This window comes from Centrocercus urophasianus, unplaced genomic scaffold, assembly GCF_019232065.1.
Source record: "Centrocercus urophasianus isolate 14NV4802_14NV808 unplaced genomic scaffold, USGS_Curo_1.0 seq_11, whole genome shotgun sequence".
NCBI lineage: Eukaryota > Metazoa > Chordata > Aves > Galliformes > Phasianidae > Centrocercus > Centrocercus urophasianus.
The window spans coordinates 61,879,675-61,894,917 of NW_024884253.1; the positions used below are offsets into that span (position 1 = coordinate 61,879,675).

The 15,243-nt window shown below is 38.1% G+C and overlaps 1 protein-coding gene across 1 annotated transcript in view; it reads left to right on the plus strand.

Moving 5' to 3' along the window:
* Positions 1-15,243, plus strand: part of MOCOS (molybdenum cofactor sulfurase) — a 210,083-nt gene that overhangs the window by 105,258 nt on the left and 89,582 nt on the right. The window contains exon 5 of the mRNA XM_042839828.1: positions 8,847-8,923. Within this exon, the coding sequence (XP_042695762.1) occupies positions 8,847-8,923 (77 nt within the window). The remainder of the gene's footprint in view (positions 1-8,846; positions 8,924-15,243) is intronic.

Here is a 15,243-nt window from a genome sequence, read left to right on the forward strand (position 1 = left end):
GGAGGTTTTCTCTAGAATTTTTTCTCTCTCTTTTCCACTTTTTGGGGTGCAAATTACATTCATTTTTGAACTTGGACTTCAAGTACCTGTAGGTCTCCTCTATATTTGTGTCCCTGATGTCTTCAGTCCAGTTTTCCTGACCAAGTAATTCGATGAATGTTTCAATTTGCCTCTTTCAAGCTGAAAGCATTGTTTTGGGTTGCTTATCTGTCTGTGCCACATAAACTTACAGTTCTTCAGATCAAAGCTTCCATCAGTCAAAGTCTTCTGTAATATGTTGTATAACTACTCACAAAGGCCAAATTACAGGTAATTATTTTGTGTGCACTTAGTTTTGTTTGCTGCTGGTTCTGATGTTAAGGATTGAACTCAACGAATTTTCTCATCTTGTGCTTTCGAAATTATGTGTAAAAAGCGAAGGTAGTACGTATTTCTGTGAGAGGAAAGTATCTGATGTTATCCAAAACCCTTTTTCCCATGGGAGGTTCTCAACAACTGGTTTTGTTTATTTGAATCATCTCACCAGAGATACTTCAGTCCTAACCAGTTCTCTTGTTTTCACCATCTCTCACCTCTCTCTGTCTTTTCTAACTTGATTCTTTGACTACCATATACTTGTCATGTAGAAGTGGAAAAAATGCTTAAGAGTTCTGTGTATTACAGTAGTTCTGAGCTCCCAAAGAGTGAAGACAGCTTTGTAGGTTTTGCGGTAAAGCATATGACTGCAGGATGCCCCAGGTTGGTGTAGCATGTATTTCTACCAATATTTCTTCTTCAAGTATGAGAGCGGGAGGGGAAGGCTATGTTTTTCCTCATTGAAAATCTCAGTTGTCTGCACCTCTAGTGCCTAAAAGGGCTGCAGGCACACCTTGGAATGCCTTATTAGCTGAAGTATCCCTTGTATTTGTCTCTTCGCATTCTACTCTGGCAATTTTACTGCAATCATAAAGGTCTCAACATGCAAACTATCTATCAAATCTCCTTATGAATCCATGTTGTTTGATAGCAGTAATTTAAAAAGGCAAATCCTGTCAAGATGCCAGCCTTTCTGGGTGTTGCTGGTACATATATCATACATTAAACTTAATGTAGGTGCTTAGCACTTGCTACTGCTCCTTACACCTAGTTGCCATAAGCTGCCAGCTACAATCACATGTGCACAGTGGTATCAGAAGGAAAAGACAACAGTGGTAATACTGTGTTCTTCCTGTTAACACATGCTTGTAGGATTCTAGTATCCACTTAATACTCTTTTCAGTTTATAAAGAAAGAAAATGAAATCTCACTTCTCAATTTGAATTCTCTTCTCTGGTTCCCAGTAGCAAAATACATGGACTTGAAGGTTTGTAATGGTAATTTACAGAAATAAAGTGCTCCAGCTCACTTCTGTCAGTGGTGGAAAGAAGTCTTGTGCATTGCAGTAAGCCCTGCTCTGAGACACAGACCTTTCTGTAGGACCGAGCCCACAGACTGGAAAGCAGTTACAGGGATTTTTCTCTGTTATCTAGAGGTAAGTTACTACTCCATTATCTGAGGTCATTGATCTGAGTCTGCCTCACTGTCACATGTGGTTAGACAGCTGTATTGTTACATGTGGATCCTTAAGAATGAACTCCTGTTAAGTGAAGTCTGTTTTGTCTGCCTAATTTTAAATTGATTTGTCCCTAATAGTTCATCACAGTGTTATTCTTTATCATCAAGCGTACCTTAAAAACGAAATATTGCATCTCTGTCTTCATTAGGAAATAAACAAATCTGTTTATACTGAATATGGACAAGTGATTACAGCTGGTCAGATTGTTGCCTATGAAAAATTTATCTGCAGAATGTCTTTCATCGTTCCTTTCCTTCTAGGAAGAAAATCAAAGAAAGGTTTTGAATTTTTATTAATGATTCATTAGTCGTAATTTATCAGTGAACAGTTTATGCAAATATGCTTTGCAAATTGCTCACTTTAACTGTTACTTGGGGTTATGTCTGGATCTTACCTTCCCATGGGAAGCAGAAGTATGAATATTTGGATGATAGATATTTAATCATGTGAGAATAATGCATATCAAACTTTAAGTACCCAGATACAGAAATGATTTGCAAGAAACCTGCTCACAGTGAATTGCACCTTACTGGAGTTCTTGTTGACATTAAATTGTGATTTAAGATGAATGAGTAAATTGTAAGCTGGCTAGCTGAGAGCAGAACATAGTGTTATTTGAGGCCAGTGAACCAGCAGGGCTCCTGTTTCCAGAGACTGACTTTTATGTTTAATATACGTTAAAGAAATGTCCTTTTCTGTGGTGTTTTATATACCTTAAGGTAATACTGTGTTTGCACAGTGGAATTTTGAAAAGAAAGACTATTTTGTTTCCTCCACCTCTGTCAAAAAGAAGTCACTTTGCCCTGTCTTGCAAGGTTGGAAGAGAACCTTTGCCATGTGACAAATGTATTTTAGGACTTTTTGTAACCGATTCATCTTGTGTGAAGAAAAAAATAAAGGAGCTTTATTATTCTGTAGAGTATTTGTGTAAGGCTTGGTTGGGGAGGATATTAGCCTTGAGATGTGACTTCTAAACTGTTGCATGGTTTAAATGCTTTCTGGCTACAGTTTTTGTTTAAATAATTTATTTTAGAAAAAATCCTGTAAACTATTAGTTGAAAAAATAATAGGAGAAAGCTAATTTTATTTAAAAAAATTGCATACAGCTGAAGGTAGTTGTGATGTGGTGTTCTCAGAAGTGTAATTTTTACTCAAAGGCAAAGCACTGAGGAACTATAAAATCAGAATGTGTCATTCAGACTGACCTGAGTAATAGACTGAAGGATTGCTAATCTGTCTGTGCAAAACGGGAAGAATTGTTGGATACAGATAGAGATCAAAGTTGCCAGTTAGGCATTGTATATAAAAAGCAGAGACATTTGAGAAATAATAATGGATTGATTTATTCATTCCATTTCGTACTCCAGAAAGGGCAGTTGTTCAGGCTCTGGGTAAGCGTTCTCCAGTCACTGCCCATGAACGTGTAATATGCTCCTAACAGAGGTAAAAAAGAGCTGCTGAAGTGCTGAAAGCAGGTGTCCTATTCAGGAGTCTGTAATTTATTACTGCCCTCCTGACATTTAAATTCCTGTCTGCCTGCAGCATGCTCCTGTGTAGGCAGCCATGCAAAAGTTGACTTCTTACAAAAGCTTAGTGATTTATCTGTGGTCTATCTCCCAATTTTATTTACTCATCTCAGCAGCATCCACTATATACAACAAAGATATTCACTCTGAAGAGAGCATACAGCAAAGGGCAGAAACCTGGGGATCAGATCCTGTTTGGAAAGTGTTATTTGCAGAGGTGCAGAAAGTCTGCATCATCTGGATAGTTGGTCTCAAGTGACGCTGTGGTAACACTCAGCTGTTGCTGCCTGCATAGCCAAGGTTCCACCTAGCTAAGAAGGTAACTAACTGGCAAATTGCTAGCAGTGGACGGAATCAGCTGTGAGGAGACAAAGCCAGAGCAAAGGGAGCCTGTCCTCTAGAGAGCTGCAAACAGCCCAGAAAAATACCTGACAACTGCATCTCAGTGGGAGCAGAACAGGGCACTAAATGGGGCCCGGTAAAGATGTGTTTTAAGTTCAAGGAAAGCAAAAAAAAATAAAGAGCTCCTTTGCAAGTGTTGGTTTTTGATGTCAGGAAGCAGTGAGACCAATTAAGATCTCTTTCCCTGCTAATATCAGAGATAGCAATTAATAATGTAGAAAGGTGGACATAAAGGAAATGAGCCTGTTCCTACAGTGGTGAACCTGACACTATATACCCTTGGTGCTATTGTAATTCCAGCAGAAGTCAATTTAGAACAAACAGGTATATTTCTATAAAGTGTAAAAATGAAATTTATCGAGATGGTTGTTTCATGTGGAGGTGATATGGAATGTCTCTCAGAGGTGAGAAACAGGATCTGAATGAACTACTTCTAAATGCATGTCAGGAACCTCTCAGTATTGTTGTACTTTTTAATTAGATGAAAATAAATGAATTGAAAAGATGAAAGGAACTTGTAACATCGCACTTCAAAGGACAGTTCCACTCTTAGGAGTATTAAAAAAAATAAAAATGAAAGAAAGGAAAAGCAGCTTATTCAAGAAATGCGCTTTTTCTTCCTATGAATTTGCCTTCACTTTTACCTGCCTCAGAAACTAAGGCATGACTTTTGCTCATCTGACCTAAATTGAGTCATTGCCCTGGTGTAAGGAAGAGTGGAGCCTGACTGACAGCAGTGTTCCCTCTGCACTCTGGGCTTTGTATTGACTCAGCAATACTCTCAGATGAGCTGAATTATTTTTGACCTTGTGGAGGAATTTTTATCAAAGTTTCAAAGCTCTGGGCTGTACTCTGGCCAGAGAAATTGATGTGCAGTGTTTCTGTGTCTGGATTTACTTTGGGTAAATGGAGAGAGAAAAAAAAAACAGCCCTGAATGTCTCATCTGCCTGCTGGGCAAGTCAGCCTTCCCAGAAAGCAGAAGCCGGTATTCCTACCTAAAAGCTGTGCTGTGTATACTGTCCATATACAGAATAACATGTTATTTAAGATATTTCACAACCTTAGCAATAGCCAATTAGTCTTGAACCCTTTTAGACCCTTTACTTAAGCCACTGCTGTCCATCTTTGGGGTTGTATTTCTGTCTTGCACCAAATTTTGCCTCTCTCTTTAAACAGGAATACTTTCATTTGTCTTCGTACACTTTATTTCTAATCCTATCTGTCCAGGGCATGATGTGTTAGAATATTTACATGCAAAAGTGACCTGGGTAAGAGAGAAAGAGAGAATTCAAACTGTCCAGGAAAATCACTGTTTCTTTCACTGATTCTGTTGCCCTGAAGTTTAGAAAACTACGTTTGTATGCAGAAGCCTAACAGAGAGTTGTCATGACAAGCACTCAACAGTATTCAAATAAAAACTAGCCTTCTCCAGTCCTGAGGAAATCGTGACAGTGGGACCTGTAAGCAGTTTTCTCTCATGGCTCAAAGGAAGAATCCACACTCTTAGAAGCACAGGTCTTGTGTGTCCTGCAAAGGAAGAGCAGCTCATCAACTTCATAACTCCCTGATAAGATTTAGACAGGCTGCTCTGTGTCTGTGTTATGCCGTGAGCTGTTTAAGGAGTTTGCCAAATAGCAGGTTGATGTGAAATGCTATCAGGTTTTCACAAACACAATTAGCTAAGCAATTGAGCTCATCCCAGCTGTGATTAAGTGGGATTAATTATAATAAGAACTAGCTGAGAGAGGTAAGCTTGATGTTTCCTGGGCTGCTGCTCCGCGCTATTATCCTATGTAAGTATCCTTTATACATCGTCAGCTGCAGAGACTTCATTACTTTGGGAAATGGCTGCTGGACCAGCATTAAAATGAGCTTCATCCTAAACTGATTGTTCTAACACTGGAACTGCCATTGAGTGTGAAAACAATTAGTTTGAAGCATCAATTACATCAGAAAGAAAAGCAGCCATTCAAATCAATGTTTTGCAATGTAAAGGAACATGTTTATCTTTGGTCCTAAATAGAGTTGAATATTCTGGGAAAGAGCTCTCTGTATCCCAAGAGAGGAATAGCTTCATAGCATCATGGTTTGCTTTGGTAATGATTAAATTTCTATAGTTTTTAGGACTTCACTTAGTGAATACCAGAATTGGCCCTGCATGTTGCAGGGGGGTTGGAGATTCATGATCCTTGAGGTCCCTTCCAACCCTGGCCATTCTGTGATTCTGTGATAATTTGTGTAAACTTCTCAAGGGGATAAAGCAAAATGATCAATTAAATAGCTGGAAGTATGGAGGGGATGACAGCATTACATGAAGTTGTGCATAGGATGTTCACTATATCTGGATATTATACACGAGAATCAAGTGTAATGGCAATTGTGTAAATACACACATTGTAGAAATGATAGAATGCTAGTGCTTTCTTTGCCAGAAAAGCCAGTAATGTAGAAATCGAGTAGGCAAATCCAAATACAGGAATGAACATTGCAAAATATTGTATCTGTATCTGAACTCGGAAAGAAGACTTGCCCATGTCTTTGAGGAAGTATTTTTGGCATTTTATTTTAGCCCCCAGCATGATTTAGATGCAGGGTTACTGGAGTGAGTCTAGAGGAGGGCCATGAAGACAATCAAAGTCCTGAAGCATCTCTTCTGTGAGGAAAGGTTGAGGGAGTTGGGCTTGTTTAGCTTGGAAGAAGGCTCTGGGAGACCTCATTACATCCTTCTAGTACTTGAGGGAAGCTTATGAAAAGCAGAAGGGGGAATGACATTTTAGATGATCTAATAGTGATAGAACAAGGAGAAATGGCTTTAAACTGAAAGAGGAGAGATTTAGTTCAGGTGTTAGGAAAAAATTTTTTATGCAGAGAGCGGTGAGGTGCTGGAGCAGGCTGGCTGGAGAAGCTGTGGATGCCCCCATCCCTAAAGATATCCAAGGTCAGGTTGGATTGGGCCCTGAGCAGCCTGAGCTGGTGGGTGGCAACTGTGCCCATGGCAGGGGGTTGGAGGTTAATGATCTTTAAGGTCCCTTCCAACCTAAACCATTCTATGATTTGGTAATTATTTTTATTTTATGGCTTCTGGTTCTTGTAATGGAGCTTCTAGCCATCACTTTTTTTGCATCTACTATCATAATGATTGCACTGTTCTGGAGCATAATGTTTGATGAAAAAAACATGATTGTGCTTGCTTTATTTTTTCTGAACAGAAGGAAATTCCTCATCTCTGGACAACTTTAGTGAAAATCTTTAAGATTATAAAACATTATCATGGTTCATGCATCTTCTGTTGCTTAGTGATGCATGCACTACAGTTGTCTCCTGGGTTAGCAATCACATATGATTTGGGGGCCTTTGAAGATCTCTGCTGACATCTTTGTAGCCTTTTCAAGTACTTTTCTGATGACTGTTGCAGAGGGTTATGCCCTTGTTGATGGGCTCAGTGGCAGCGTCTCTACTCTGGTCTTCAAATCCCAGTGCAATTGCTTAACTAGTCATTGCCAATGTTTGATCAGGGCCGATCACCTCCCTCTTAAGTAGTCTTTCTATAATCTCTGCTTAGCAACTGTGTGGGACCAGAGTAGTATTTCCCTCTGAACATGAAATTTTGTTACTGTTTTTCTGTATTTAATTTTGAAACATCTCCTAGCATCTGCCTTCTTCTCTTTTCTCTCATCATTCTTTTCTAGCTTTCTGGAAGTATTGCTTCCCTCTGATAATGATCCACACCTTGTAACTGAAAACCAGTGAGGTTAAGGAACATAATATTTTGCTATTCAGTATTATTAGACAAGATCCAGAAATTTCTAAGAAGGATTCTTTGGCCTGTGTTGTTTTGGAAAGTGTGAGCACAAATGATTCCTTTTGGACTATTCTTCCTTGCACCACTTCCCTCTTATCGTTTCATTTGTAATTATTTACTGCTTCTGTTATTTGTCGTAACTGAACACACGACCTTACAGAATTGAATCCAGTCACCAACTAGCCCTGCACAGTAGTCAGGTATTGCACTTATATAGAACTTTATCAAATATTTTTAGAAGCTTTGTATGTTCTTCAGCTCACTGTCCTGTCTAAATTGTCTTGTTTCCATTAGTAGATAAGTATGAAAAATGTCTGTTGAAGTGAGAGCTATTATGTTATTCTGTTAAGATTTATTTTATTAAAGAAAATGTATTTGAAGTCTTGATGTTTTGCATCTCTGAGCCTTTTCACAATACGTATATAATTATGGCACCAAAAGCTTTCTATCTGTATTAAGGAAAGTGATACATCCAGGAAAAAAATAGTCTTTTTTTTCTTATGTATCATGTGTACATGTAAAATATTTTTTTACCCCAAAGTTCCTCTAATGTACTTGGTGATATTCAGCTGTGTTCAGTTTGGACATCATCAGCTCTTTCAAGGAACACCATGATCCTGGGAAGGCTTTGTCCTCAAGGTGAAAGTTTTGCTTTAAACTTGAACCATGAGACATGATCTTAATTTCAGTCTTACGCAGTAGCGAGTTCTGTATATTTAACCTTCAGTTGTCAGCATTATTCTGCTTGTGAAACAAGCTGAATGGTCACTCCTTAAAACTCTTGGTAGGCTGTACACATATTTTGATGCCTGGTATGACTTCCCTTCCCTTCTGCCCATTCAAAAGTCTCTTGGGCTCTCTTTCATGAACATAACCCCTACCTGGGAGCTGCATCTTCCTAGTTGCTGGAATGGCTGCAGAAGTTCATCACATCAAGCACTGTCTCTGTTTCATGCTTACGCTGTTGGTTGTGTATGCATGTCCTGCCCCATCCTTTTATAGTGCTTCTGCTATAGGTCTGTTATTTTTCCTTTCCAGTAGCACTGCGTGGATGGAAATTTGTTACTAATCTTCCTCCTTCCTCCAAATAAGGAAAGTCTCTTCTTGTCTTTCAATTCAACTACTAAATGTAATCACATGGAGTAGAGCAAATACAAAATGTCCACCTGTTGCTTCACCTATTCCCATCAATTTCTAAGAGTAGGAGGAGACAACTTAGAACCTTATGATATCAGGGCATAAAATGTAAGCATTACTTATTACTTTGAAAATCCAAAATATTCAAGTAGCCAATATAGGAGAAAATAGAGCTGTTATGTACAAGCAATCAAATGAGCTTCTAGTTTTAATAATACATTCTGACTGAACAAGACTGGCACTTGAAGATGAGTCCCTGAGGGAGGCGTTCCCATTCTACAAGTTAGATTCATTGGATACAAAAGAGTAACTCTCAAAATAGATATGAAGTTTGTATGATACCTGCATGATTTGTTTACTGTGCTGCTTTGTTCCATTCTTCAGGTTTGAAGACGGCACAGTCTCTTTTCTTGATATCATTGCTTTGAAACATGGATTTGATGTTCTGGAAAAACTCACAGGTCAGTTAACATAACTTTAATAATGAAGTCTGAATTACAGATTTTTACTTGGGAACCAAATATGGTTGTATTTTCCTGTGGCTGTAGCTTAATTTTTCCTTTCTAGATTTATAATCCACATTCATCAATATGAAGATTGGAGTCTTCAGGATAACTGGTTTATTCGGGTGTTGTGTATTTGATCATTCTGAACTTCTTTGGAAAAATTAAAGTATCCAGACTGTTCTCCCCAAACACACATGCAGGACGTGATTATATCAAGTTCTTGCTGTCTGCCTGACACTTAGAAAGATGCAATAGGAAAATAATAGTAGGATGTAGCTGAGCTACATTCTATTCAGGCTTGAGGCTGTAAGAGTTGCTGCTGCACACGAGGACCGTGCAACTTGACCTCGTACAGCAAAGCAATTTAGTAATAGACATTTACAGAGAAATCAAGAAATAGTTTAGAGAACACCCTTTGTGATAGGAAATGCACTTCCACTAAGTGAATATTTCTTTTCATACAGCAAACTTTTCAAACCTTGGTTTTTCACGGCAGTTATTTTGTCTGTACTTTGACACACTGTACTGGAAAATAGCATTATGTGTTCCAGTGCTGTTATTGTTTGGTTCTCTGGTTTTTTGTTTGTTTGCTTTTTCTTATTTTGTTCTTAATGTGATATAACCTAGCACTGTAGATCTTAGAGAAATTCCCATTTCCCCATGGAAAAGCACATGATTGTGGAATTGTAGTACACTTCCTGTTTCTTGAAGTGCGGGATGAAAGGAGAAGAAACACCAGTCGCAACTCGCAGCAAGGGAAGTTCTAACTAGGTATGAATAAGTTTGGTTTTTTTCAGTATGAGCGTAATCAAATCCTGGAACAAGTGCCAGAGAAGGTTGTCAAATGTCCATACTTTGAGATGTTCAGAATTGACTTGGTCCTGAACAGTCTGATGTGGCTTTACAGTTAGCTCTGCAGTGAACTGGAGGTTGAAATAGGTGACCTTAGGAGGTCAAACATGAAGTATTCTATCCTTCTCTAAGTACTGAGGGCTACTGCTTCCCTTCAGGCTAAGGATATTGTAATACGGATAGGTGTACTGAGCTGTGCAAAGTGGGGGACAGACCTTTCCAGTTACTGCTTAGAGCATGTTCACACAGCAGTCAGCCTGTGGCTACGTGTACAGAGATAACTACAGCTCACATCCTGCCATCTTCATCTCTTCTGTGCTTTGTGAGTTTGACATTCCCTGGTCACAGGGACTTTGGGAAGCCTGTCCAAACCTGCTAAATGTCTGTTTGCAGTAGTCTTCTCCAGGAAGATAACTTATATGGCATGTTTGCTGCATGATTTCATTTCCCTAGGGCAAGTGCAAGTAGACTGGGATGAGGGGCTACTGCAGGCTTTCTAGCTTGCTAGGGAGTCTTCTAATTTTAACCCCTTTTCTTCAGCTCTGACTGTTTGAGCACCTTTGAACCCTCAACAGTTTGAGCTATAACCTGGCACTGGATCATTGTCTTCACGACATTCTGTGTGCCATGTTGACTCCAGGATGCCCTGCTGTGCTTGAGCCTGGCACTGAGGCTTGCTTCCACTTTAAAAGTGTGCAAGGTTAACAAAATGTTTCATACTCGAGTATATGCACAGTTAATGTGTATGAATTCTATGAATAATGTTTGAAACTCCCTTCTCCAATGCATTTTTTTAGTTTCCTATAATAAGGCATAAAGCTCATCATGATTTAAGAGACCTGAGTCTGGAAAGACACTGACCATGTACTTTTAATGCTGCTTGCGTTTGAGGCAGTTTCTTGTTTTGATTTGTCTGAAGATTTCTAGTTTCTTCCTCATAGAGCAAGAGTTTTGTGAAGGATGGTTTCTTAGATACTTGTCCATGTGGAAATCAATAGCAGAGTTTTCATGGACTTGAACAGGAGTTTGACTGATCTCCAGCCAGTGCAGTTGTTCTGCTTTGTTGTGTCTTGTGTGAAGACCAGCTATCTAAAGTGAACCTGTACTATGCATACCTTCTTGCAAAACGAAATGCTTTAGAAGAATGTACAATCTTAAGCAAATGTTCCTTTTCAAAGGAGGCTAACTGCTTTGGTTTAACTTGTAGGAGTATTGGCTGGCACCTCTTCCGTTGCTCATCCCTCTAAGTACCCACCTCTTGGTATCCATTCCAGCTAAACTACTTGAAAATCTTAATACTAGGCAGAAGGAAATACTTGATTTGGTCCTGAATAAAGTGGGTAGCAGTGGATAGAAGAGTAGAATACATGCATGAATGAACAGCCTGTTGAGACCTTCTGGTTTTTACTATTAATTTGCTTTCTCACCGTTAGCAGTGATGAAAATTTAAGGTAGCTCAAGTGACTTTTAATGATCTAAGTCAAAGGGATTTTCCACAAAGCTTTTGTGAGAGTGGGTGATTTGGCTTTAATTTTGGGTTTAATGCATTTGTTTATGCTATTTTTGTGTGTTCATTTTAAGATTTTTCTGAAGTCTGGCTTGAGTAATAACTTTCTGTCTCCAGTATCTGAAGCACATCAGGTTTTATTTTCTCTAAAACTCATCAATACCTAGATTTAACTAGTTCAAATAACAAAACAGATGTATTTATACTATGTTGAAGGGAATATGGTGAATTGTTGTGTTTGTTCATTAATAAAAAATGCACTCTACTATATCAACACCATATTCTTTACTAGTCTGAATAAAATCATTAAAAAGCTTTTTATGGCACTTTCAGAATAGCTATGGACTGCTATCTTCTGAATGCTAGACCATTTCTGGAGATATTGTAAAAAGTTTAGTAAGTTTGATAAAGCAGTGATCTATAACAACATCTATATTAACTTGGCATGGATTTTTTTGTGGTTTGTTCAGAATATTTTAATTGGTGTATTATGTATTATGTTAACTTCTGGTTTTTTTTTCTGACATTTATTGTACAGCTTGGATTTTTACTAAAAAGCTAGGTTTCTCAAAGATGAAATTTTCTGTATCAAAACTATGGAGGTTATTTCAAATCTTCAGACCAATAACACTTTCATAAGTAAATAAATAAATAAATAGAAATATTTCCATTTTCCTTTACGAAATTATTTTTTCCTTGGTGCTTAAGCAAAAAGGTCAAGGGAGATGAGAGAAAAAAAAAAAAGAACACAGGGTAAAGAAGAAGACACCTACATTCAGGATAAAATTGAGAAACTAGGTAATGTTTGTGGCACATATTTGAATTGAAGAACTTCAGCACAAGTGCTATAGCCTTAGGTATTTTGCTGGTCTCTAGTCTCATTTTCAAGTGCCACATTGAAAAGCAGAAGTGCCAGCAGTACCTCTTAACAACTACTAGAAACCATTGCTTTCCAGATAAGTAGGAACATTCAGCATCTCCATTCACACTGAAACTGAAGTGATTATGCTTACATGTATGTGTGTATGTAAGCATATACATTTGCATACAATATATTTTTTAATTAGAATTTAATCATACTGAAATTGAACAACCACCATGCAAAGATGGTAGCATGAAGTTGTATGGCTATGGTCCCTTTTGTTTTTTTTCCATCATTAAATGCATTTTGTCAGCCCGTTTGTCAAAGGTGCTAGAGCTTCCTTGGCCTGGGGCCTGCAGAGTAGGTGCAGATGGGTGCAGTGAATCTATCTCTGCTTGACACAACCAGTGCAACTAGGGATGTAGTCCTTTTGGCACTGACTGGACATCATTGAGAACATCGACGATTTGCAAGTTGCTTGATTTCTGTGGAAGGTACACTTCTCCTTTTGAACAAATTTTGGCATTTGCATGTATACAACAAAGCCATTGCATGCTGCAGGAACATTTCATAATCAAAAATTACTGCAGATTTGTTTTAATCCACTTTATGCATATTTCTTCCACCTCAGCTATCAGAGCTTTCAGTGTCAAAATGTGCTGTTAGAGGGGAATCACTTCTGAGTTAGGCTTTCCTGTGGCTCCTGGAGTACTTGCTTTGCATTCACTCAGTACCAAAAAGTGATTCTCATTCTGGGTTGTAAATAGCCTGGAGCAGAAACAGGGAAGATGAAGAAAATGTTTTTGTTACTAATTGTTCCCTTCTGTGTAATAAAGGCATTGCTGAAGTCTTCTTGGGATGTAAGGTGACTGCATTGGACCAGTATTTATTGAAGATAGAGAAGAAGATCACTAATGGAAGGTTTCATCATTAGACTGTGCTGAGATAGAAATCTGTTTCTGAGTCTGATATCATCCCATCTAAGTCCTTGACCTGTTTCAACTTCCATTTAACAGCAAGGCATATGTCATGCTAAAGTTATATTGTGATGAGTCTGACTAAAGCGACTTCCGGAATCTTGTGTCTTCAGAATTTTCAACTTGACTTTAGCTGCTACACCCTTTCATTAGTAAATATTTATCAGTTTTACAAATGAAACAAATGATACACATTTGGAATTATTTTACGAGTGGAACTTCAGTTATGATGTCTATTCAGGAAATGTTATTTCTTTTCACAAGAAAATATATGAATTGGAAGAAATCATAAAATGCAGATGGTTTTTTTTCTTAAGGATGATAAATTAAATGCCTTTTTAAAAGTCTTTGGATGCTTGATTAGTTGTTGGAAATAGAAGATTGTTCTAGCTTTCATAAAGACAATTATATTACATGCAGTGAAAAAGGAATACAGTGCAGGATGCTACATGGTGAGGCTAATTTTGATTTTTAATTTAGCCTTTGGAAGTTGGGACTTCTGAGTTGTCTTCTGTTGTATTTTAGTTTTTACCTTCCTTTGGTATTTCAAGGACTGGTTGACGCTGGTAGTGGGATGCTGAGCAGCCTGCTGTTGTTGGTACTGCATGGGTTCTCAATGTCTCATTTTTAAATACTTATGGCCACACAAATTAACCAGTTTGGGGCCAGAAATGATTTTTCTTCAGTTGTCAAATTGGCAAGGATCACTGCACTTTCTTCTGTACTGGCCTATGTGGAAATGGAAGCTCACGATATACAAAATTGTTCTTTTTGGGGGCAAACCTTCCTTGATGTGAGGGAGAACGAAGCGCTGATGAAATTTTTGCTTTCTCTATGCCAACCATTTGCCACAAGATGAAATATAATGGAAAAGAAACCTAGGCAATTTGAACAAGTTCTCTCACTTCACTGTTCACATTTAACACTTTCGGTAACTGCAACTGAAAGATGGACAGGATTTTTTGCTTCTATTCTTATGAGGAAAACATGTTTGACGAGTTGACAGTGAGGAGAAGATGCTCCATTCTCCCCTTGAACATGAAAGCATGGGTATGCTGAAGAGAGAGAATTTTAAATTCTGGCTTCAGAGGGAAAACAGTCTTATGGATGTAAGCACAGAAAAGGAGTTAAAGCCAGAAGATGTTCTGATTCCTAGATAATTGCACTGAATTTATTAAAAATTTCTCCTCTCCTTTATTGGATAGTGAGTTGACTGTTTCTGTTTTCTAATTTCTATCCCCAAATGAACTTGGTTTAGAGAACAAGCTAGAAAAAAAAAAACTTGCTGCTAGCATGTCATGTCAACCCAGTTTTCTTAGTTTTCTTTTGTGAGCTGTCTAATGCAAGCTAGACATCATTTGTACCTGAAGGCAGAGCAGAACATTCAGAGCTTGATATCAAAAGCTCTGAAAAAGTGAGTTAACAGATGAAATCCTGCCAAGGCTGATTTTGCAGAGTTTAATTTTTATATAAGATTTATCTCTAGAAATAAAAACAGTTTTATATTTTGTTTTTAATGCACATTTGCTAATGTTGACATGGACTCCATTCACAAACTGCCTAGTTTGTACAGGGGCCTAGAAAAAGACCAGAAATGTCAGTCTTTCCTCAGACCTGTCGAGGGTAACGCAGGAAGAGGTAGCAAAGGACAGAAATGTCTTGGGTGCCTTGGTATGTACATTGCACATCTTCAGGTACTAAAGGCTACAAGATGAAACTTGAGTTATTTTTGCTTTGAAGAGCTCCATGTGCTTTCTCATAAAAAAGGATTCACCAATTTCATTTTTCTCACCAAGGAAGCTTTAACCTCATACTACTGGCACCAGAAGAATGCCTTTCCTCTTCTGTCCATCTGTATGTTTGTAGTTCAATCCCTAGATGAAGAAGAAATTATGCGTGTATATTGGGTGTCTTACTGGTTGTGCTTCCATAACGTAGCTGAGAATTTATGTCTGGGGTTGCTGGAACCACTCTGGTGTAGAACCGTTTTAAGATCTCTTTGTTTTTTGGTATGCTTTATACACCTTAATTTAACGTGGGTGGTTTTTTTGTTTTTTGTTTTTTGTTTTTTGTTTTT